General features: G+C 38.0%; 1 protein-coding gene across 32 annotated transcripts in view; it reads left to right on the plus strand.

The window, feature by feature from the left end:
• Positions 1–26,672, plus strand: part of LOC109062068 (regulating synaptic membrane exocytosis protein 2-like) — a 128,403-nt gene that overhangs the window by 33,892 nt on the left and 67,839 nt on the right. For 28 of the 32 annotated variants that reach the window (XM_042775963.1, XM_042775962.1, XM_042775965.1 and 25 more), the window contains 2 exons: positions 14,201–15,078; positions 23,041–23,252. In XM_042775963.1, coding sequence (XP_042631897.1) covers positions 14,201–15,078; positions 23,041–23,252 — 1,090 coding nt within the window. Of the gene's footprint in view, positions 1–9,914; positions 10,732–14,200; positions 15,079–19,023; positions 20,777–22,879; positions 22,945–23,040; positions 23,253–26,672 lie in introns of those variants that run through there. The other 4 variants (XM_042775974.1, XM_042775977.1, XM_042775990.1 and 1 more) reach the window with 3 other exon arrangements.

The following is a 26,672-nucleotide window of genomic DNA, read 5'->3' on the forward strand; positions in this document are numbered from 1 at the left end:
TTTATGTGCATTTTTTCTTATTGGATAAAAGCATACATTTTTATGCGCATTCTCAAAAATTTATATGCACATTTACATAATCCATCCACATCTTATATTGTTATTTTTTTTATTTTTTTTGTGCGATCATCCAAAATGTGCATAAAAATAGGTGGATGGAAACATAGCTAATGATGTATGAAATATGAAGGCACATATTGTATAAACATGTCTTATATACATCATATAAGCTCAGAAATAATAAGAAATAGGAAAAAAAAAACTTAATGTTTCTTAGCCAAAATGTAGACATTCAGTTTTAGAGGTCAACTCAAGAAGGCAATTCAGATTCAAAAGGACTGAAATATCAAACATGCAATAGTAGTTCTTTACATTTTTGCATTCCACTGTTTTGCTTTGCCATTGTTTTTTTCTGTGTGAACATGTGCTTGATGAATGTTTTTGGCCGTTTTGAGCATATTGAAAAAAATATATATCCACCTTTATTTATGCACATTTTAAGGTTTTATGCACATCTTGGCATTTCCATCTAGCGTTTTTATGCGATATCTCAAAATTTGCATTCATGTGGAAACATGGCTAATGTAAGTTTAGGCCATTTTCCCACTTTTATTTGTCATCTGCCAGGAAACAAAGTCTGAGTCTGATCACTTAGAAAAGTAATAGCACCTTTCCTCAACAAGCTACATGATTTGAGTCATCTTTCATTTCTAAATAATGTGGTCTGAGTTATAGCCATAACAATAGTGAGCGCTGCCTTATCAAGCAGCACTAATAAACGTCAGGGCAGATGCAATAAGAAACGTGAAGATAAATCAAGACTTAGCGTTTGGTGTTGGTTTATTGATCCTTAAGCTGAGGTTAAATTTAAATGATGCCATTTAGCTGGCAGGATATTTGTCCTAATAAGATCATTGATTGGTTGATTAACAGCATTGTGAATCTATTGTGCGAGTTCCACCAATGAGAAAGATGATTTTTGAGCCGCTGTCACAGTCATTGTAACAAGTAGCCACTAAAGAACAGAAAGAGACGATGGTACTATTGGAAGCCTGTTTCCTTCATTGTGTTTGAAGAAGAGGATATGTTTAGCATTAAAGATGGTCAGTTAGATGGCGGTGGCCTTGCTTGGTCAACAGCGATAGATCAATGCATGCTATGCGAAGCTGCTTGACCTTTGCCTAGTAGGTCAAGTTCTCAGATCACATTTGAGTCATTTTTAAAGGACTGACGCGTATCTAGCAATACTATTTCATCACAATATTTAGCCGAATGCTTAGATTATGTTTTTACTTTTGGAAGATTGAGTTGTGCCAGCTTTGTTTGAAAAATGTGAAATATACATATGGAGATGTTCAATATATTTCAAGAAAATAGGGGAAAAAGTCATACAATGCATGAGAAGGAGGATCAGTTGTAGACAAATTTTACTTGACTTTGTGCAGGACTGTTGTTATGGAAGGTTAATATTGAAGTAGCATTTATTAGTAATATTCAGTGTTACTTTTTGGAGGAGAAAATAACGATTTCTTGATTTTAGTTGATTCTCATTTTGATGAGCCGATATCTATTGTTAAATCCCAAAATTCATTCTGTTATTTTGAGTTGATGCATGAACAAAAACTTAAAGAAACATTATTTATACTGTGCATCCCATCTAATAAATCGCAGTAAGCTTTGTGCATTGTTACTTTGTTTGAAACAAAGTGACAGCTTTCAAATTCTGTCAAATTTACTATGAAATTCAAACAATAAATACAATTTTGATGTGGTGTGACCACTGCAGTGCCTCAGTTCAAGCGGCTCAACTCCGATCATCTCGTCCTCTTTACTTCTAGTTCCTGCATGAAATAAACATGAATGAACATCAGAAGGTGTTGAAAGCAACAGTACAACTTAATGAAATGTGTCATGACTTTCAAGTATTGCAGAAAGACGTCAATAAAACCGCTAGTAAACAGTGTCATGTAACATTACATTTACCTCAGAAAAGCCATTTAATGACCATTAAACTGATAGTTAGTTAGAAAAAAATAACTATAGAAAGCGCTTTTTCCTAAATATAGGCATTGCATTAAAATAAATAAATAAATAAATAAATAAATTACAATGAATTACTCATTCATTGTAGTTTTATTTAACCTGTTCTTCAATATTTAATGTAGCCTATGTTTGAATCATGAAAACAAGTTATGGTGTCCACTGTTTAGCTGTTTATATTTCAAACAAACTGGAATAGAAACAGAATACAATATTTTTTATTCTAAAATGGGCTTATGTGCAGGGGTGCACATAAGTGGTATGCAGATGCGCATACGCATCCAAAATTAAAAATGTGATCTGTAAATATGTTCAGACCTCTCATTTGCATACGACATTGTTGAAAGCTGTTAATGCACAAGCACTGTTTTCGAATAACTATAACACTGTATAAGATTTCCACTCAAACCGAAAGCATAAATCTAGGCTGTGCGCTGCCGGTTTCAGAGCAAAATGCAAAATTTACATTTCACTCACTGACGCGCTTCACTAAGGCAGTGCTAAACCTGGCAGCGCATATACTTACTTGGCGGCAACCCACCAAAATAAAAGGTTTGAAAATGATGAAATTCATAAAAAAGTGAATATTAGCATTGTATTTTTAAGTGTTCTATAAAATAACTGTATTTTTATCTTATACTCAATTTATTTTTAAATATAGTAGTATTATCGCACTGATTATTTTGTTTATTATTTTATTTATAAATACAAAATAAATAAATGCAATAATACTATTATCACTATTAATAGTTATTTGATTTTTATAGTTATATTTAATGACTCCAAACCAAATATCCAGGTGTTCTCATGAGAACCAGAGTGAAAAACACATATGTGCACCCCTGCTTATGTCATTTAAATGTTTGTTTACAAATCATGTTAATATAGTAATGTTCCAACTGACAGGGTTTATTGTATAGGTAACAGCATTAGGGTACATTTATATGACACTGATTGTACTTAAATGGAAAACTTTGAAAGGTTTTGTGTACAGACGACAACATTATCAAAATGCTCCCCGTTCACACATTTTCACAAAAACGACTAAAAACACTGTGTTGTTCATGCCAGGGCAGTTGACAATGTCACTTTGTAAAGACACACTACGCGCCTAAACACATACATATTCCCATAGACAGAACACTCATGTGCGTGACGTCATCATTTTCACAAATTTGCATTTTCGTAGTTTACATGGACACTATAACCATATAGTTTTCAGAAACTTGTACTTTGAAACACGCTTTCAGAAGTTTGCATTTGCAAACGCTGTCATTGTTTAAATTTATGGCCAAAATGCATGAAAAGTCAAAATGGTGTCATGTAAACACCCCCTTACTGAGAGGGATTTTTCCTTGAAAACCAATTGACATGTTCTATAACTGATTGCCTATATATCCTAATGAATCAATATTAAATCGAATTGAATCAAGATTGAAATCAAACTGCGAGCTTGTGAATCGAAATCAAATCGAGTTGTGAAATTTGTCTCAATACCCAGCCCTAATATATGCAGCCCTAATAGTTTATGCTATAGTTGCAGAAAGTCAGAGGCAGTCTGCAGATTTGAGTTGACATATTTCACCGAAAAAATGTAGCAGTATGATGGACACCGACTCTGTTTTTAGCTGCAACTGAACCCATCCATCCAGAGGATTTCAAACATGGCTGATGTTTTGAGCTGATTTTAAAACACATATTGTTTTCACCTGTCATGTGTCTCCTAGGCACGTGTTACTGCCTGTGTTGTGTATATGCTGCATGCCGGAGCATTTTACCGAGTACAAGCTCAGTATCGGTGCGTCCCTACAGCCCTGCCATTTTTGACTCCACATGAAAAGCCTGCACATAACACTTCTTGCTACACTGTAGAGTGTCATTTCACAAACCCTCACAGCCGTTTCATCCTCCCAGAGCTCCCTTCCTCTCCGTCACTGACAGCAGCATGACATCTCTCAGCCTTTGATAATACGCAAAGAAATATTCATCACTTCTGCCCTTGAGAAACAAACTTTGCTATAGAAATAACAGCGATACTTTGCTCCGAGCGGGTCGCCAACGCATTTTTAGCTCTCTGTGCTCAGCGCCACTGCAATTTTCTGCACTTCAGCCGTCGTGCATCGCACTGCATTTTTCTTTTGTGTGAAATCTGGCTGAAAGTGCTAGAAAGGGCTCGACTGGAGTGGATGAAAAGGGCAGTGTTTATCTAAGAGAGAAGCTCTAAGAGAGAAAATCTGTTTTCATTTAAAATGAGACGAGAAAGTTTCCCGTTGGACTGCGCTTCTCACCCACGTCTCTCGACGCGCTGTGCTGCATCGTCTTTTAAGGCTGCAGACTCGGCTGCCATCCACTATATAAAGAAACAAATAATTTATTCAGCAGCCTGCAAGGCACTCTACGCCCCTATGACCTGCCTGTCCGGGCCCAAAATAGAGACGTCTGTGTGCGGTGCTGGACTAAGTGATTCAAATCCCACCACACTGGAGTTGCCATGAGTTTAAGAGTTACCCTTACAAGACACGAAGTGCATGTTGTTCCAAAGTTCCCTTAAAATGACATGACATAACAATTTAGGACCTCTATGTTGTTCCAAACATGCATGACTTTTTCAAAGAGAAACTTTTACAAAATTCTTTGCTTTTCCAGATTCAAATAAATATAACTTAAAGATTCAAGGAATGAGAACTGAAGCTTTCGAGCTTCAAAAATGATTCATCATAAATGCATCATAAAAGTATGGCTTGTGTTCCAAGTCTTTTGAATTTATGTGTTTGCGTTGTGTGAGGAACAGACTGAAATAGAAGCAGAATTGTTCAACTGATCAGTTTGATTCGCGAATGAATCGTTCAGAGGATTTTGTGAACCTGCTCAAATGATTCATCAAAAAGATCCATCGCAAAAGAATAACTATCAATGAAAAACAACTTTTGCCCTGTTCCTCACTAAAAGCTATGGAATGGCTTTAGAAGGCTTGCAATGTTGTGCACAAGTCATATGCACTACTTTTGATACGTTTTCAATATTTTATATTTGAATTAATGAAAATATTGAGGGAAATAAAAATAAATAAATAAATCTTACTGACCCTAAACTTTTGAACAGTAGTGTAATTGCAAGGGAAAGCGAGTTTAAAAAGAATCCTTTTGTACTCCGCAGATGAAAGAAACTCAAACAGATTTGGAAAGACATGATGGTGAATAAACAATGACAGAATATTCATATTTTGCGTGAACTATTTCTTTAAGTCCCTCCCCTCTGTTGGAAAGAGAGGAAGTTGACTGGGCTTTGGACTCCAGCAAACAGCATTACTCCATCAGAAGTGCAGTGTTTGAGTGATGTACCCTGAATCGGAAGAGTAGGTAATTAAAATCAGTGCATATTTGGAACACAACGAGCATACTAATAGATCCAGAGTACTGCACCAGCGTTCTGGAGCATTCGCCACTGCCTTCTGAAGTATGACTCATGCCTGGCATGATGTACTTAGTGCAGAGGTGTGTTTCTGAGTGCTATTGTCTCTGGATGTTGGTGTTGCTTTGGTGGTGGTGGTGGTGGGAGGAAGTGGAATAAATGACAGGTCTATAGCATTCTGTAATCTAACTAATGGTGAAGCTTATTATAACCATACAGAGCAGTCAGCTGTGATTCACTGTTTAACGATTGCTCATACTTAGAAATCTGAACTAATCCATAACCCTAAGTAGAGATGTCCTTTGACTTGGATCAACAAATGATCACCTAGCAACCACCTGGCAACACCATAGCAACCACCCTAACACTATAGCATTCCCATACCAATGTGATATAACTACTCGGAACACCCTAGCAACCACCGTAACATCTTAGCATTCACATAGCAACATACTAAAAAGTATTTAGAATACACTAGTAACCACCCAGCAACACCATAGCAACAAATGTTCAAATCACTCCGAACACAAAAGTAACCACCTATCAACACCCACAATAACACCTTAACAACCATATAGCAATTTTTAACAAAAAAAAAACAAACAAAAAAAAACAATAGGAACATCCTAGCAACCGCCTAGCAACATCCTAACAACAATATAGCAATGTGTTAAAACACTAAGAACACCCTAGCAACGACCTAGCAACCACATAGCAATGTTCTAAAAATCACTTAGAACACACTAGCAACCACCCAGCACACCCTAACAATAGCACCTTAAAATCCACATAGCAACATGCTAAAATTATTCAGAACACCCAGCAACACCCTAACAACTTAGCAACCATATAACAATGTGTTAAAAAACTAACAACACACTAGTTACCACCTAGCAATGCCCTAATAACCAACTGGGAACCTAGCAACCACAGCAATATACTAAAAATCACTTTAGAACATGCTTGCAACCACCCAGAGCACCCTAACAACACCCTATCAACCACCTTAACAACCTGGCATCCACATAGCAACATGCTAAAATTGCTCACTAGCAACCACCCAGAACACCCTAGCAACTACTTAGCAACAGCCTAGCAATCACCCGAACACCTTAACTTCCACATAACAATATGCTAAAAGCACAGTAATCAGAACACACTGGTAACCATCTAGCAACCACCCAGCAGCATCCTAACAAACATCTAAAACACTAGTAAACACATAGCAACATGCTAAACCACTCAAAACATCTTAGCAACCATCAAGCACTCTCCTAGCAACTACCCAGAACACCCTAGCAGCTGCATAGCAACATAGTTAAAAATGAAACCTCTAAGAACCACATCAGAACATCCTGGCAACCACTTTGGCATTGCAACAATAAATTTTGAATTTCCAAACAGAAGTTGCTTTTTTAATGTAAATATTATACTAATGATACATTAAATATTACAATAAAATGCTAAATATAATATGGAATCAAATACAGTTTATATTAAGACAGACTAACGTTTTTTAATATATATATTTGTTAATATAATGTGATGATCCTGTATTGACTTTAATGTACTGTGGTGGTATAATGATGTAAAGTGATGGTATCAGATGGTAATACCATGGTACCTTGATATATATCATAATACTGAACTACTATATTCATGTAGTATTGTATCTGGCAACCCTGGCTTGAACTACGGGTGATTCATAGGGTCAAACAGAACCCGCGTTTACGGTGGTGCATTAATGTGCTATTATTGTTTTAACCTGGAAAGCCCGAAAATTTAACACAAGAAACATTTTCTTTACTCAAGTTACAGTCTGACACATTTTTCCGCCGTTTTGATTGACATGTAATAATCGGCCCTGATCATTAGCTGTTTTTAAACAATCCCTTTATCGTTCGATACCGATTATTGGCCGATACGTCAGTGCATTCCTAATTATTTGTGTACCACTTAAGGTTCATATATCCAGTATTTGCATACCTGTGCTTTGATATCTTATTGGCAGGTCTGTTTACCTCACAGTTGTTGATTTTCTTCCCTGAATTTTCTGCACCTCTTCCATGGAGTGTGTCCCGCTCTACTGGGGTATGGCCTACTTAAAGTGTGTGTGTGTGTGTGTGTGTGTGTGTTTTGAGAAGCTAATAAGGCAGTCTTAGAGCTTCTACATGGAAGCAGGTCAGTCTGATCCCCCTCAGTGAGAGGCCGTGATCTCTGCTGCTGTCTGATCGCTGTGTGGAAGCCCCAGTGAGCCCATCACAACACCAGTGCTCTGCTGAAATCAATGTACTGCACACATCTGTCCTAAAGTGGGACTGGATGATGAACCTTGCTAGGTTGGCAACAACAGGTCAGAAGGTGCAGTCATTCCCACCAGCACAGCGGGGCCTCAGGATGACTTAAAATAATTTAAAATAAGCTCAAGCAATCAGACATCAGGAAATCTCTCTCTCTCTCTCTCTCTCGCTCTCTCTCTCTCTCTCTCTCTCTTTTTAAGAACAAGGGTTCTCTCTGTTTTAACAAGTGCAGCCTAATATTTAATTGTAAACAAATAATTATTTTTCATCTCTCAGTCATAATTTTATTGCATTGCATAATTTCAAATTGCATACATTTGCTTGGTTTGAGCAATATTTAATATTTCAGGTTTTACAGGGTTAACTGATTTCTAGACCTGGAAAAGTCATGTAAATTAATAAAATCGTAAAACTGGACATTATATAGCGAATATACAATTTTCTACTTGTGCCAATCTCTAAAATATTTTATCTGGTAGAAAAAGGGAGTAAAAATATTGTTAAAAATCCTTATTTAGTGAATCAAAAACAACTGGAAAAGTAATGGTGCCTTTGATTATTATTGAGGACAATGAAGGCTTTAGAGTCAAAGAGATTGAGTGCACTAGCGGCACCAAATGGATTGCACAAATATCTAGATTTGAAGATGCAAGCTAGACGTAGGAGGTATCTAATGTACTGCTGTGCTGTTGGTTAGGATGTTCTAGATGGTTGCTAGGCTGTTGCTTTCTGCTGTGCAAGGTGTGTTCACACTGACTCATAGATTTTTAACAGATTTTCATGGAGCACAGTGGTTGACAAATGCTATTCTAACTATATAACACGCACATTATATAACTAATGAAATGTATATTTTTGACTACAGTAGTTGTGCATATGACAATGATTGCAGTGTCCTCAAATACATAAACTTTAAACACAACATAACACAGGGTCATGTGATTGAAATGGATCTGACTTGTGATTCAGTGAGCAAGTAATTAATTCAGCAATCACTCCCACTGACTCATAAGTGTTTTTGATGTATTGGAAAAAGAAAAAAAAAAAAACCTGGGTCATAAGAGTTATTCGCTTACACTTTTTGCTGTGTGCAATGCAATATTAATATTTCACAAATGTAATTTCTATGCTGCAGCACTTGTAGATTCAGTGTTTAGTACAGTGTTCCATCCATATCGGTGGATAAATGCATGCGTTTAAGCGCTGTTCACACAGTCATGAAATTCATTTAGGTTCTGAATACAATTCCAGTAGGGCTGCATGATTAATCAAAATAAAACCGAAACTGTGATATGACTTAGTGCGACTATTAAATTGCAAAGGCTGTGATTTAATTAAATAAATATATGCATTGTGTTTCAGAGTGAAGCGCGGCACTGCATTTATTTGCACATGAGCAGCTCATTGCATCTGCTCTGAGTTTGGGTCGCTTCCATATTCATTTGAGAACAAAAGTACCAAACATATTTGTGATGAGAAGTGCTTATGAACAAAGGAGAAACTTTATTTTGACGTTTCCCATGAAAAATAAAGGTTAAGTGGAAAAAAAATAGAAAAAGAAGTAAAAAATACAAAAAATAAATAATAAAGTTAACATAAATATTATTTACTTTAAATCAAAATTAACAATTCTATTAATTATTTTACATTTATTTAGTATTTTTTACTGTTAAAAATAAGTATTTTAGTAATAGTAAGGATTTTAGTAATTATTTAATTATTTTATTAATATTTATTAATTACACAAAAATTAGTTGAAACAAAACATAAAAAAAAACACAGCACAAATTGAACCTACAAAAAAACACATCACAACAAAAGGTGAAATTGTGCCTACAAACAAGCACAGCACACCTGGAATTTTTTTTATCACATTTTCTCAGAAAAAGAACAAATTCGATTTTCTCCCAAATCATGCACCCCTTATTTCCAGGATGTTTGTGACTCAAGTATTATACTTGACCCTGCTTTGTAGATATTTGCATGGGCCCTTAAAATACCAATATAAAACTAAATTCCTCATAAATTATATTTTTATATACACCATTTAATTACCACCAATCAGCTAACGTGTAATATATAGCACTGACTTTAGGTGGCACTGTGTTGTCACTCTCACACAGATACATATACTGTACACACATGTGCCTGCATGGCCCACAGCTAATCTTTTCGCTTGAGAAAGAGACTGGGCACACACACCTCAACACACACTGGATCTATGAATATTTGTGAACACACACATTCTCGATCGCCCACATGCGCTCAGAGCTCAGGAAATGCACCCCCACACGCATACATTTACTGCACACATGCTGAGACAGCCAACTCATACATGCTGATACATCATATCGAGAGAGGTTTATTTGACTGGGATATTGTTCCCGCTTTGTTCCTGGAGTTTGCCGGGGCAAAGAGGAAGATGATTATGCTGAAATCCAGTCTTGCGCTCGGAGAAGGAGTTCCCGGGCCGTACGATTGCTAAGCAATAACCGCCATGCAGCCAGTAATCAGCTAAGTACCATAATCCTCCTTGCAGGGTAAAGTCGTGCTTGACCTCCAGCTATATACAGCCTGTGATAACAGCATTAAACGGTAACACCGCTCTCCACTCCCAGAAGTCTTTGCTCCTTGTGCGTTCGGGCCTTTCGGCACCCCTCGGCTCCTCTCGGCCTGCTTCGGCTTTCTAGAAGTGACTCTTTGCTCCAGTGTGGCCTCCGCCTTTCACGGACCGTAACGCCTCCTTGTGTGAGAGCATGCTGGGGGGATGGAGTATGCACTAAGCTAGCAGCTGCTGTACTACACGACTAGTGCATGTGTTTCCTGTAGCCCTGACCTGGTTTCCCCCCGACTGGACTTCTTCTGCCCCTTCAGCGGTGTGCGGTGCGGTTCAGCGCTCAAACAGGGATTTGAGGTTGATGCAGCCACGTGGTCGACATGCTTGCATCCGCAGCCCAGATGTGCAGCTCTTGAGTGACAGGTGCGTGCATGTGTGACGCGCTCGACCGTGGAGGATTTTTATTTTATTTTTTGCCGGTGCAGCATTCGTGTGACAGTTGAATGCCTCTCACTGAATGCTGCTTAGTTGACGGTTTTGTGACAGGCGTGCAGATGCTCCTTGAGGAGTAATTATAACTGAGTAATTCCTGCACAGAACTGGACGTACAGTTGGGAAAGATTATAATGCTTGAGGTTTAGGGCTGTTTGCATCTTGTGATGAGATGGTGTATATAAATAACAAACACTCATTCTGTTTTCCTCCCTCTTTTCCCACCATTATGATGTCATTATAGTTTTATCATTCATTTATAGTCTCTTTCTATGCAATATATCAACATGTTACATATTACTATATAGTATACTTATTATTGTTATATACACTAATGTTCAAATGTTTGGGGTTTGTAAGATTGGAGGAATTAGATTAATACTTTTATTGTAAGGTGGTTGTTATGGTGTTTTTACAGATATCATCTGTGAATTTATTACTATGAATTTAAATCGTTGTATATTTAAATAGCTTCATGGCCTTTATTTAATGAACATAACTGATGGCAGAAATATGTTGAATCAAATCACTTTGGATGCTAAAATATGTAGTGACATTGTAGTATATGTACCTGCTTCTTCAACACCAGCAGCATTTCAGTGGAAATGAGAAATTATTGTTTGGGATCTTTACTTCCATGTCTATTATTACAGTAGTGTATTTCAATATTTTGTTATTTTGTGGGGTGAACTGACGTATGCCAAACATAAAATAGCATTATGTGCAAATTCTAGTCTCAGCTATGAGCAAAATGGCCTTTATTTTAAAGCAAACATGTTGTAATGATTTCGTCTTGGAGTTTTGTTTCTCCTGCTATGCTTTATCTGTGTGTCGGGCTGCTCTGTTTGAGAAACTCATAGTGCTTTACACAGAGATGACAGGCACAAATTAAGGAATAATATCACTTCATTGTTTAACATTGCAGCATTGCATATGATGACAGAATGGATGATGTCACATTTACATTTAGACATTCAGCAATCATTTACTGCTGGAACATGGTGCAGCTCAATATGGTAGTGCTGCTGCTGACTCTGCACAATCATTTAATGATGTATTGCCCGTGTCAATAAAAATAAGATGTTCGCCAATGCAAAAGCCAGCACTATAATGCTACGTTATTATAGGTGGTTGTTATGGTGTTTCTATGTGGTTCTCAGTGCTTTATAGTGAGTTGCAGATTGGTTTTTTAGATTAGTGTAGGTCTACAGGATATTTCCATCCACCAGTCTGGTCCAATCTCTTAGAAAAGTAACAATAGAACAGTGTTATTTTAGTATTATTGAGATATTATGGTTTTATTACCTTTTTTTTTATTATTTTTTAATTTTAATTTTAGTTTAAATTTGACATTTATTTTATTTTTTTAAAGTCCAAGTATTTATGAAATTTTATTTCAGTTTTAGTTTCAGTTTTTTAGTACATCAGGATAAACTAAATTGAAATAAGGGACCTGTCCCGTTGTTGCCTTTTTTATTTTTTAGTAATTTTTTAATTTTTAAAACTTTACATTTAGTTTGAATTAAATTAAATATTTTTTTAATGTAATAAATTTAAACAAAATTGAAATGAGATGTTGCTTTGGCAACTGACTGAAATACTTTTTTAAAATACAATTTTTGTATTTAATTTTATTTCAGTCAAGCCAAATGATTTTGCAGTATTATTCATGCCTATAAAACAAACAATGAGAGATCATTCACTCAACTTTAATACTTAGTCCATGTAAAGCTAAATTAAATATGTATTCTGAGTTTGTCACAACACAGAAACATGTGTTATTAACCAACCAGCCAAATTTGAAAGATGAAAAAAAACAAAAAAAAACAAAACAAAAAAAAACGGCATGGAAATAAATAAGGTTTTAAAATCTTGAAAAAAATAAGCAGTATTCTTTGCTATCCAATGCTGGGGGCGTGTCCTCTGTTGGCGCTGAAACCACACCCACTCGCAGGAAAGCTGCTGCCTCTGTCAAATACTGCTACAACCTGAATGAATGCTCCCTCTAGCAGCTTAATTTAAATAAGGAGACCGAGCTGTTTTGTAAATCATCACAACCAGGTATTATGTATTTACCTGACAAAGGCAAAGGTGTGATAAAACATAGTTAATGAGAGAGTGACAGAAAGGGAGCGAACTAAATGCATCTGACACTGCAGTGTTTCTCTAACTCAGTGTGACACACTTCCCCTCATGACTCTGGCCAGAGCCGAACACTCTGCCCTTACAGGTTAACCACTATGAAAGCCATGGCTCGAAGGTCTGTTATGGCAGACAGGTCCTAGACCACCAAACCCGATCCAACTGGCTAATCTCACAGAGCTTCACAGCCCCTGTGGGCTTCTCACGATGAAAGAGCTCCAGGGCACGAACAACAGTGATGCTTGTTGACGTATGCTTGCTTAAACAAGAGAGTCCTGAATCCAAGTGGGGATGGACTCGTGGGCAGTGAACTTGAGGTGACTGGTGGCCTTGAACAGTTTAGTCTGTGTCAGCCTGAGGGACTAGAAAGACAGTGGGAGGCACAAATTAGGCATGGATCAAGATGGCATGCTCGTTCAGGGCTTTTTTAATGCCAAGAACCCAATATATGATAATCCTTTTGCTAAAGGGAATGTAAATAGAATATAAAGGCAGCTTTATTTTTATGTTTAAAGACTCATTTAATCAGTGTGAGGAAAAAATGTGTGCTTTTGCTTCTAATATGTAACTGTATTAAAGTACAAATTATTAAAGAAAAAATAACTTTGTTACTTTTTATTTTAATTTGAATTTAAATATAATGTTAGAAATGTAAACCAGAGAAACATTTTCAAATGAAATCAAATTTTTTCCTCCCACAAAGCTATATGCACAAAACTATCTTTATTTTTTACTGTTAAAAACTGAGGCTGCCCAAAGGATAAAATTATCATGATTAATCTTATGATTTTTGACCAGTATTCAGAAAGCAAATCAAGAAATAATTACTTAAATATGGTAAATGTGTTAGATTATCATGTTAAAAATTTAATTAATATATTTATATAAAAAATACATAAATAACTGCATATAAAAAGTTATGTTTGGCATTTATGATAGGTCAGGTATATCAGTGACAGGAAGTGGGGAACAGGACTGGGAAAGGACCTCAAGACAGGACTCGAACCAAGGGCACCGAAAGCGTTGTTGTGCTATACTGTATGTCATCGCACTGACCACAAGACTATAGCTCCAATTTATTATGATTTTTTTTAGGCAGATTATTTGTTCAAACAACTCACCTCTAGGTAATTTTGTATGTATATATCTTTGTACAACCCTAGTATGAATCAGTTGAAGATAAATGGAGCTCATTTGTGATTTGTGACCTCACTGAATTGACCACTCAAACTAACCTCATTTCCTTTTACATTCTTAGAAACAGAAGCCCATCTGCATCCAGGGACCCCAACGCGGCATATAACCAAAGGGAGGGAGAAGGAGGACTGCAGTATGCCCCGGCTGAAGGTGGCATGCCCCGCTCTCCGTCCGACTACGGACGTGACCCTGGCTGTTCGCCGAGGAGTTCAAGAATGTACAATGAGGTGGGTGGTTATCAAGACAGTCGAGGACGCTGGCACTCTCAAGGCCAACGTTTGGATGGCCAGCTAGAAGACTATGAACTCCAAAGACGCCGTGAGGAGGAATACCAGGCCCGATACCGCAGCGACCCCAATCTGGCGCGCTACCCAGTCAAACCCCAGCCCTACGAGGAGCAGATGCGCATCCATGCCCAGGTGTCACGGGCTCGGCACGAGCGGCGCCATAGCGACGTCTCGCTTGCTTATACAGAACTTGAAGAGCCTCTGCATGGGCCTGGTGGGCGGAGGTCACGCCTCCCTCAGTTGGGAGGCCCAAGTCAACGCTCATACTCCATGGACAGGAGCTCACAGGGACATCGGATGTCGAATCACAGTCCACCGACACCACACCGCAGCCCTGTGCTGGGTGATAGCCGCCGAGGACTGGCGGAGCCAACGAGGAAACCCATACTCCAACAGCACCACTTGGACCCTAGCTCAGCTATGCACAGGAACAAATGGGACAAAATGGATAGCATGCTACGAAACGACTCTCTAAGCTCAGACCAATCCGAGTCGGTTCGGCCTCCTCCACCTCGACCACACCGCAGCAAACGCCTTGGCAAGCTCAGAACCATGGGCAGCTTCAGCAGCTCAGAGGAGGAGTTGGCGACCACGCCAGAGTACACCAGTTGTGAGGATGTGGAGCTGGAGAGCGAGTCCATCAGCGAAAAAGGTAAACTGCTGACTGTGAATTACATTATTGAATTGCTGATTGATAAAATTTGCAGTGTTTTAGGGAGAAAAGTTACATTAATTGTTTTTGGAATCTCAGATGTGCCTCCAGTCATTTTTGTTTCCTAGAAAGAGCTGTGCCTTCATGGTAACCACCATGTTGCTCCAGAGCTGGTGGGGGCAGCAGAGAGTTCAGTGCTATTGTATGGATTATTTAGAGCCAGTGAAACATAAACATCATCATTACTTACTCCATCCGAAATTGTATACTTCTTTTTCTGAAAAGTAACTACTTTGCAACTGTTAAAAAGTATGTTCTATAAAGTAGGAATTTGTGTAGTATGAATATAATCCACTCGGCATGTTGTCATTGTCATGTGACCTACCACTAGCATCACCTCCTGTGGCCTCACGGGATAGTAAATTGTCCATTATATACATTATATATACTATATAGTAGGGGATTATGCTATTTTGAATGCAGCCTTAGTGCACCTTATTAACACCAGCCTTAATCTTGTGGTTTGACATCCTAGATCAGGGGTCTCCAACCCTGATCCTGGAGAGCTACCTTCCTGCAGACTTCAGTTCCAATCCTGCTTTAACGCAACTGCCTGTCATTATTCGGGAACCCTGAATACCTTGATTAGCTGGTTCAGGTGTATTTGATTGGGGTTGTAGCTGAACTCTGCGGGAAGGTATCTCTCCAGGAGCAGGGTTAGAGACCCATGTCCTAGATGACTTTGGTTACTCTTTATTGGTTCTTCTCGATTCTCCCTCTTAAAGGATAGTTACCTAAAATTGAAAGGTCTGTCATCAATTACTCACCCTCATGTCTTTCCAAACCCGCAAGACCTTTGTCCATCTTCAGAATGACATGAAGGTGGCTTACAGGTTTGGAACAACATGGAACAATGACTGAATTTTCATTTTTAGGGTGAACTAACCCTTTAAATAAGAGTGTAAGTTTTGGCAGAGCAGAACTTGTTGGTGGTGAGGTTAGAGCAGGAGTATCAAGCTCAGTTCCCGAAGGTTCTGAGTCCTGCAGACTATAGTTCCAACCCTGTTCCAAGTTCCAACACACATGCCATGTATTTTTCAAATATGCCTGTAGGACTTGATTAGCTGGATCAGGTGTGTTAGTGTTGAAGCTAAACTCTGCAGGGCTGTGGCTCTCCAGGAACTGAGTTTGACACCCCTGGGTTAGAGTTATGATGCTGTGGGTTATGATGTCATCTTACTGAGTCTGCCTTAAAAACAGATTTGGAGAGGCTCTTTTAATTAAGAGAGCATAGTGATAATATTTGTTGAAGAATTGTTGCATTTTTTGTTTTAGTTCTGTTTTATGCCAACTGCATTGTAGAATTAATCGTTGTTAAAAGCTCACTGTTGAATATTAACCATTAACCATTGTGATTGTAAAATTTCTGCTTGTAACAGTAATCCCTGACTTAATATTCTCAACACAATCAGATGAGAAGTCAAAAGATGAGAAGATGAAGTTCAAAGACTTGCAAGGTTGTTACATTGATCTAAGATTCAGTAAAAGTGCCAGTTCTCTTGGTAATTCTGTTTTTGTTTTAGTCTCTGTGCTTTGGGGTTCTTGAGAACAGTTGTAACATGTAATTTATTCTGTGACCTTTCACCTCTAAATTCAGTTTAAAACTGCACTTAAGACAAAGGAGAACCCACTGATCCTGGCAATTACTTGTGAGTCACATGACCAGGGTTTTAAACCATGGAGGGTGTTGCATTATTCAGGCAGGTTTAATTATGTAATGCAAGCCAGGCTGAAGATGCTAGAATGTGAATGGGGACACAGGTCATACATTGCCATTCACTGTTAAGTTGATTCCTGTAATCCTGTTAGAATATGAATTTCTATAGCTTTTGCTGTTGGACAATTAAAATTAGTATATTACTATGACCTCAACTGACCTGATGATGTGATGCTCTGTGGGTCTTACAAAGAACTATGGATGAACTTGGATGAACACATTGATTGGAAAAGATATCCATGCTGGAAAAATCTTGACATGTATTATAGCTAAAATGATTCTTAGCATCTTTAAGATTCAGAGAATTAAAATGTATAATCAAATTGCCTTTTTCAGCCATGCCCATGTTTCTTCATTTGTTGTACAGCCAAGATTTTCAAACTGAATCTCCCAAGCTCTGCACACTTTGAATGTCTTCTTTATTTAACACACCTGAATTAACTGAGTAGTAGATTACTCCATGGCCTGAACTGGATCTGTCAAAAAAGAGAGATATTCAAAATATGCAGCACTTCAGGGTGGCTTTAGGAACAAGTTAAAGGGGTCATGAACTGAGAAATCAAAATTCCCTTGATCTTTTGACACATACGAGGTCATTGTACTATTAAAACATCCTGTAAGTTTTAGAACTCAAAACTTCCTCTTTAGTCTAAAAGCAAGTTTTATTGAAGCTAATCTGCCAAAACGACAGCTTGTGGAATGTGCCGCTCTATGATGTAATAGTGTGGCTAAACCCCGCCTCCGCAGAAGTAGATCAAAGCCTGCTTCTACATCACTACCTGTTAAGCTCCGCCCACCGATTCACGCATGCATTTTAAATAATAAGAGAGGCAAATTCAGGTCTACACAGAAACCAAATGATAAAGATGCTCAGAAGACAACAAGATGGTGTGCTGTGCCAAGCTGTGGACATACATAGTCTTTACTCCGCCTTCCTTCTGATCCCAACATTAGGAAAGAGTGGATGAACTTTATTTTTAATGTTTTTTAAAGTTCCTGATTGCTTCATTAAGAACTTTTTCCTTTGTTCACTTAATTTTACCACGTAATCATCTACAAACAAGGCACAATTTTACACGGGATTTTCAGAAAGATTGAAACTAAAAGACGATACTTCTAAATTATGATGTTTTTTGATGTCAAAAATGTTTCAACATTATAAGTGGACCTCAGAGAACAGTAAAAAATTATAAAAAGGCAGCTCATGAGCCCTTTAAAAACACCTGGCATACAGGAAAATTTCAGGTTATTTTCAACCTGATATCTGTGGCATATTGTTTACTACACAAAATAATTGCAATTAATGTCTCAGTATGTACAAAATGCATTTTAAGTAAGGACACTTATGCATTGGACAGCTCAGATGGAGTGTTTAACACATAGAGATGCGTGAAGGGGGTTACACATCGGACATGTCATTGATGCTTTGTTAATTCTTCAAGTGAACTTTTGACTATAAGGTGATTAGATCTGGGGTGTCCAAACCTGTTCCATTGTCCTGCAGAGTTTAGCTCCAACCCTAATTAAACACACCTGCACCAGCTAATCAAGGTCTTCAGACTCACTAGAAACTTCTAGGAAAGTGTGTTGGAGCTAGTTGGAGCTAAAATCTTCAGGACATTAGCCCTCCAGAAACAGGATTGGACACCCCTGGCTTAGATTTACTCTTGAGCACACCAGATGAATTTTGGATACATTTTTGAAGCCTAAAGTAATCGGAGCCGGCTGTCGCCATCTTGGCAGCGCGTCACCATGCATCACTCCCAGATAATCGAAAATGGGCAAAGAGGCAGGAGCTGGTTGCTGAAACCACGCTCACCTAGTTCAATGGTGGTGACAGCAGCAGCAACCCACCTGTCACTCAAGTGGCCATGCCCTTAATTATGCAGAACTTTAAGGCTTAATATAATTTAAATTATATAAATTAGTTATAAAAAAAAAATCACCCCCTCACAGTTGTCATGAAGGGCCAAATTAGCTATATAGACCAAAATAAATTTTTCAACCAGGCTGTAAACATTTTTTTTTTTTCTGCTGAAAGGTTGGGCATTTTAACATGGGGAAGTCTATGGGATTGACTCCCTTCTGCAGCCAGTTGATGAATTACAATTTAAGTCACTTCTGTGTTGGCTTCACAAGAGAGCGGGAGGTTGCCGCTTTGTACTATCCCAGTGACAAGCTGTTGTACCCCTAAAGGTATGATTTTTGAACATATTTTCTGAGAGTTTATCCACAATGTGGTGTGGCGCTTTTGTTCTGGTGTGCAAGTGGCAAGAGACAGGTCAGTTTGAAATGAGTGAGAATACAGAACACAACTGGACTTTCTTTTGGTATCATGGTGCTCATTATCATTAGGATACGAGGAAGGGATATGGAATGCTATCTTTGCTATCCGTGAAGTACCTGTCCTTCCTCTTCCTCCTTTTCCTTCTACCATGTAAGATATTCTCTGGCCCCTCCCATAAAAGCTCTGATGTTGTCAGGGTCACAATAAGCTCAACTGGATAAGCCTCTTTGCACTGGAGCGAGAATGCTCCCCAGATCTTTTCTCTATCTGTAGAAGTGGGGAGTCCCAGCAGCTTTACATTGGAGGGTGCAGGTAGTGGGTGAAATTGCACCAGTGCATCTGTCATGGCTACTTCTCCACCATAGCTACTTAATGCACTTAAGAGGCTACAGTGGAGCAGAAGAATGTAGGACACAAAGAGACTCAAAGAGGCTAGTTCACACCACCCCAACAAACACCAACAAACTCCAAATACCAGTGCTTGTTTGGTTTTGTTGGATCAGTGGGGTAACCATGTTGGTGTTTGTCCAGGCAATGGATATTTCCCAAGATTCTCAATGCAGCGTCAAATGTTAAACTCTAGAGGTGCCACAAGTATTGCAGACATCCATTTGAACTCAAAAGGGTGGCACACCTCTCGACTGTAGACAGGAAGGAGCTTGATCTCTGACAAGCTTATCCTTCCACTGGGTGCCATTGGACATATGTTAATCAGTCAAGTGACAACCCAACCTGACTGGTTCAAAGTACTCAATTCCCTCCCCATCTGCAGAAAGAGAAAAGGATTTGGTCAAAGTAGCAATCTAGTGGAGACACACCAAGACGCTTCGCTGTGTGAAGCCTGGGAAAATGGTGGTAAGTCAATATTTCACCTAACCGTCAACACTTGGAACATTGACAGTTCTGCTGTTGTATGCTTTGGAGTGAGGACTTTTAACTTGTTTGCTCTGAACTTTCACATTTGTTTAAACCACCAACCAGAAAGTTTGGAAAGAAAGGTTCTATTGGTTGGGTGCAAGGAAAGCAATAGTTCTATTGGTTGGGTGCAAGTGATTGAGGCCAATGCTTGCTTTCTTGTAGCCATGAGCAAACTGTAGGGGAGACTTCTTGGAGTCAGGGATCAGCCCAGCAAACTCTGGGAAATTGTCTGTTGTGATGTGGGGACTATGTAGGGCAGGGTATTTGAGCTGGCTTACAAGAATAACGATAAGCTCATTATTCTAAGGCATAAACTCCATTTCAGTGCAAGGAGATAGAGAGAGGGAAAGAGAACAACACTGTGAGAGGCAATGAAAAAAATTGCAAACAGTTGGGTTTGGCATCTTCCTTGAAGGGGATGTGCAAGACCTTTAAGTAGTGACCCAAATGTGATTTGAAGAGCTGCAGTTGAGTTCTAGTCATTGTCCCGGTGGACATAGTCAAGTAAATCAGCTTTGCAGAACTTTAACTTGCCAAGGTTTGGAAGGGGTGGTGCAGCAAAGACGGATTATCAGCAATATATTGGGACTACACAGAACAGATTATTTTTTCCTGAAGACGCTAGGGACGGTCTACACATGGTGCTTAGATGAATGGCAAATGCTTCTGGTTTGTGAGGCATGGTGTATGTTAAGGCAGAAGTAATGTCTACAGAAGTAAGCTTTTACAATGCTCATTCATTTCATGGTAGCATTCAGATATAACTGCATGCTGGCTGGGAAATTGGGGACAGGATGATGCAATGTTGGCAGCAGTATTCAGACTTCTGCAATATTAAAGTTTCCATGCTGTATGCTAGGATACAGTTTCTTTTATCCATTTATTATAGTGCCTTTGTGATACTGCTCCGAATATGGCTGTTAAAGTTAAGTTACCCATATTTTTCAACTTGAAACTTCAGCTTGGTTTCTTAATCAAATATACTGTTCCTGCTGTACTGATTATACAGGCACATGTAAATAACTATTATTTTGCACATATGAAGTGAATCCCATGACAATAGTGTACTTAAATCCAGTCCAGTTTATTTTGCACATATCAAGTGAATCTTATGATGATGGTTTACTTAAACCTTTTAAACTGGACCTTGTTCTTTGTTTTGAACTGCTAAGAAAGTGTCAATACAGTATTGCTCCATTGCAAACCCATCTGCTTGCTAACCCAAGTAACCAATTTCAAGAGAAGAAATGTCATACAATTTATTAGTCATGCTAACACAATTTAAAAGTTTGTGTTAGCATGAGTTGGTGAATTTTACTTTTTAATGGAAACGATTGCTTTCTTACCATCATTTGGCTGAATCTCTATTATAGAGTGAGATCACTATGCTTGGCTTGCGAATAGAGAATGTAAACTTTATTTTTTTTCTGTTTTAACTAATATAACATAACATGCCAGATTATATGTTAAAGTTTTTCTTATTGATGATGAACACCTCTCTTTCTGGCCTTTGTGTTTTACAGTTTTTAAGCCTTAAACTATTCCTTGCTATACTGTAGAAGCTTAACATTTCAGGAATTTAATTAGAATATAGTATAGTTAATGACAATATAGTTAATGTATATATAACAGAAAATATGTTAAATATTCCATATAAAACAGTAGCAAAATAGGATGCATTTCATGGTGGTTTGTGCATTATGCAACAGCATGGAACAATATCAAACAGAAAAAAAAGATGTATTTTTAATATAATTTAAGCACTAGATTTGAATGTCTTTGTGTCTCCGACCAGATAAAAATCTCCTAACAGAAAGTTTCTCTGTCTTCAGAAACGGTGCTTTTTAGATGTATGGTGATTTGCTTAAGTGGAAAACGTGTTGTCAGATGTTGAGCTAAGAAGCTGATATTTGTGTCTTTTTTTCTTTTCTTTTTGTCAAATTGTTGGAAAAACAGGGTTTGCCTTATAGTTTTGGTTGTGTTGTAGTTCATGCTGGTTTTTATGTAACACTATGCAACTTTAAAATATCTGTGTTCGTTCTTTCATTCCATTTCCTTTGTGAATAGGTAAGTCTATATTAAAGAAAAGTGATATCAGTTGTTATATGTGTTAATTTAAAGGGATAATTGACCCAAAAATGACAATTCTGTCATTGTTTAGTCACCTTTATGCTTTAGTCACCAATCTGTATGACTGACTTTCTTCTGTGGAGAAAAGAAAAGTTTTCTTTTTTTTTTCTTTAAAGAATACACTGGTACATTTTTCTATGAAATTACAATGAATGGAGACTGAAGATTTCACAAAAACACCATAAAAGTATAAGAAAAGTTGTCCTCATGACAGTGTTTCAAGTCATTTGAAAGCTTTGAATAAGCAACAACGCAAGTTTTAATTATTGTTCTTAACCACTGCCACCAGATCATGAATTGTGATTATCTTTGTAAACCAGATCAGTTTTTTTTTTGTTGTTTTAACGATCCGACATGAATCAGGCATTTTAGTTTCTATCTTGAACATCCTTTTGAAACTTGCAAGTTTCATTCCCCATTCAATGTAATTACATGGAAGACAATGGCTAGTACATTCTTTAAAATGTCTCCTTTTGTGTTTTACTGAAGAAAGAAAGTTATGCAACGGTTGTGCAATGACAGGAGGGTGAGTAAATGATGACAGCATTTTCATTTTTGTTGAACTACTCCTTTAAAAGAGATGTAAGAGAAAGTGTGTGTGTAAATTAATGTTGTGTATTTGCCTATATAAGTTAAATCTTGTTGACACGAGTGTGTGCGTGTGTGTCCTCTCACTGTGCTGTCCTCAGGAGATATGGATGGTCACTGGTGGGACCATGCGTCTTGGCATAGCGAGGCCTCCTCAATGTCTATGGTGAGGCTTGTGACCCTCTCACCCCATTTCCCCTCCTTTAATTCACCTCTGCATGTTTTGTTTCTCCTCCTTATTTATATCATACATAACTTTTAGGCAACATTCAAAGGGGAAAAAGAAAAACAAATGAGCAGGCACATTTTTTGGATGCCAGTTACGCCCCATCTGAGAGGCAAAAGACAGTGGTGCGATTTTGGGAGCGCTCCCACGACGAAGACACGGAGTGCTGCGAGCCACAGGTCAAAGATTCAGGGGTTGACACGTGCAGTAGCACCACACTTAACGAGGAGCATAGCCATAGCAACAAGGTACTGAGACAACTTCCTGCCGCTTGCTTCTCACTCCCTGTGACTGACCTGCTCGACCTGCTCACTGTCTGTTTCTGCCCCTAAAGGGTTTTCTACTCTAATCGGGCCTCTCAGAAGAGAGGAGAACCCTCTTGTTTGCTTTGCTCTACTATCTTCTGGCTGCAAAGATGTAGCACGTTCTAACACACAGAAAGATGAATGACAAACTTCCCAGCACTGTTTGCTCCATATGCTGCATGCTTCTCGATGCAGACAGATACTCCATTCTGATTGCAAACCTGTTTTCCTCACTTGGTCACGTCACCTTTTCACGCTATTCCCCCCTTTGGGATTTCCTGACATGATTTTTTCCACACAGTCCTTCAGTCTCAGCTTAAACACAGGGATAGACTAGTGTGGGAATCAATCTTGGACTAAGCAGTTGTTTTTCTTTTCCCCTTTTCACTGTGTCGCTCTTCATGCTGTCCTTTTCAGTCCTGTCTGTTTTTTGTTTTTTTTCGTTCACCACATCTTTCGCAGTAGTGTATAGAAGTAGCTTGCTACATCCATACTGCTTGAGGGTGTGAGAGCAATTTACTTTGCTTTTCTGGTTAATAAGTGGATTGGTCTAGATCAGTACTTCTCAACTGGTTTTGCTTCAACTTGTTCAAAACGTGTCTTTAAATTGAAACATATTTGCAATGCGATAAAGCAACAAGCATGTAAATTTTGAGTCCCGCAACAAGTGACGGGACATTTTGTTTATTGTTTGGTTTTCTTTTTGCGACCTTTGCACAACATAGTCCAGCCTACAGAAAAATCGCAATCTTATTGGTTCAGAATCCTCCACCGAATATATTAAACATTAAATATCTTCTGAATGGCCGTGATTCAAATCAACAATGTTTTGCATTCAGGTTGGACAGATATTTCGCAACACACCTGGTTAGCTTTAATTAATCACACAAAACACAGTATGGTCGACACAAACAATTTATTGTACTCTTTTGTAGCTTTGATCATTTTGAGGTAGAGGGTATGTTGGGAACAGTTATGTTATCATTACTTCCGATGTTGGAATCTGTCTAATTTAACTTTTAACAAATATGTAAATGACCAAGTGAGTGAAGATTTAAGCTAAAACTGAGGAATTTGTACAAAAAAACAAAAACAAAACAAAGTTGGGTTGGATGTACATCAATAACAATATATGCAATGTTCTCTTTAGTTTTAAAAGTTACAAAGTAATTATATTTATCTATTTTATTTCTATTTTTCATTTTATTATTTGGGTCTGTCCGCATCCTAAAGTATTACAATCCATGACCCTTACAATTTACGCCTTCTGCAAAGGAAAAATGGTTTGTGTATGTCATTGATACAGCCATTGCAATGATCTTTTCAAGTATATGATATATTTATTTTATGTTTTATTTATTTAGTATGTTTGTATGATCATATTTGTATGATCAAATCTTTATTTAGATTTTGTTTGTACGAAATAACTGCTATTAGTGGAATATACAGTTATGCAGTTAAATGCAGTAACTGGAGTTTTGTTAATAAAATACTTTAAAAATGTGGGAAAACAAATGGATCCCTTTAAATGGATGAGTGATGCCTTATTACTAGGTGAAAAAAAAAGTGAGTAAAGTAAAAAGCGGTACTAGTGATGACATCAGCGATACCTGAGGGGAGGAGCTTCGATGACTATTCAATTGGCTGCTTCTTTGTAGGGGGAGTAACTTATAGTAGACGTAACTTGTAGTGGCCATGGTTTCTAGTTCTGTAGAACCGGGGTTTTCAACCTGTGGGGTGTGAGAACCTGTTAATTCAGAGGCATACACTCAAGTAACTATGAATAGTTGCTAGCAAATCTTTCGCCATCCACTGGGGGCAGTTGATTAGTCCCACTGCTAATCAGTCAGCAGTTAGATCAAAGTTGCTATACTAGGGGTGGTCCTATTTAGGTAAGCTTCAGCCCCCCTATCTGTCATCTCAGACCCTCAAAACTACTGTAGCTGAATTATCAGGCCAGTGCCACTTCCTCAAGAAAGTTTATTATTCACAGGTGTTTTAAGTCTTTTAAGTCAGATCAAATATTAAAGTGAATTTTAAGCCATTCAAGCACAAGACAGCATGAAAGAGATCTCAATGCGGTACTTGTGCGCTGTAATATGCACACACAGAAAGCCGTCTCTCAGACAGCAGGTGAATACCAAATTGAGTTCTCTTTCTTCAGCAAATACACACAAAATTATGTCTGAATGGCTGTCTGGATGAGTATTCTCGTACGTAAAGTTGGTTATGTCTTTAGTGAATGTAAACAGTAAAGAAAATATCAAATGTACATCTGCATAACGGATTGTACGAATGTACATTTCTTATGTTAATAATTTTAATCAAACAGCAAAAGAGAAATCACTCACTGCTCTTAACTAATAAGTAGCTTCTTGTGGGAAATTTTGTCCTAAAGGTTGAAAACCCCTGCTGTAGAATTCAGTCAGATACACTTGGTTGCTTCCAGCATTATTTATTATAAAATAGGTCTGGCCTTTAATTATGATTGGGTAGGCAGTGTTTGAAGCCATTGTAAAATACTATATAAACACACACCTGAGACCTCATTACATCAGTATTACTGTACAACTCCACTCTGTTACATAAAAACACTCCTCAGCTGTTCTAAAAAGCACTGTTAACCACTGCTTCTCGGAGCTTATTGCTTTAATCTATTACTATGTGCCCTATCCGAACAGTGTTGTGATCCACCAGTTGAGAACTGCTGATCTAGGTCACTGCTGTGAGTTGCTGTCCAGAATTGTGTGCTTGATACCCCTCACCTTGTCCTGACTATTGTTTCTGTATATAATGAACGCACAAACCAAACCCTATATGGTGGAATATTACTTTGAAGACAATTAAATTCATGCTGTTAGCAAATGCCAAGATTTTGTCATCATTTCCTCCCCACCATGTCATTCCAGACCTGTATGGCTTGCTTTCTTCCCTGTGGAACACAACAGCTGATGCACTGCAGGAAGTCTAGAGAGCTCTGATTCATAATGGGGACTGGAGCTGTCAAGCTCTAACAATGGCAAAAGCATGTACCAAAATGTGGTCTATACAAACCATGTTATGTATTCCAAGTTTTCTAAAGCCATACAATAGCTCTGAATGAATGAGGAACATGGTCTAAGAAAAGTCTGTAAAAATAGGGCCCAATGCACCTTGTTAAAAGGATAATTCACCAAAAAGGAAAATTTGAGTATTAATTTGCTCACCCTCAGGCCATCTAAGATGTAGCTGATTTTTCTTCAGTAAAGCAGTAAAGAAAATTTTTAGCTGAAACTGTGGTCCTTGATAATTGGTCAATTAATTAATGGGTGAATACTTGACACACAAACGTGAGAAATATATCTATAGAAAGCTTGAAGTGTC

Source organism: Cyprinus carpio, chromosome A19 (genome assembly GCF_018340385.1).
Source record: "Cyprinus carpio isolate SPL01 chromosome A19, ASM1834038v1, whole genome shotgun sequence".
Taxonomy (NCBI): Eukaryota; Metazoa; Chordata; class Actinopteri; order Cypriniformes; family Cyprinidae; genus Cyprinus; species Cyprinus carpio.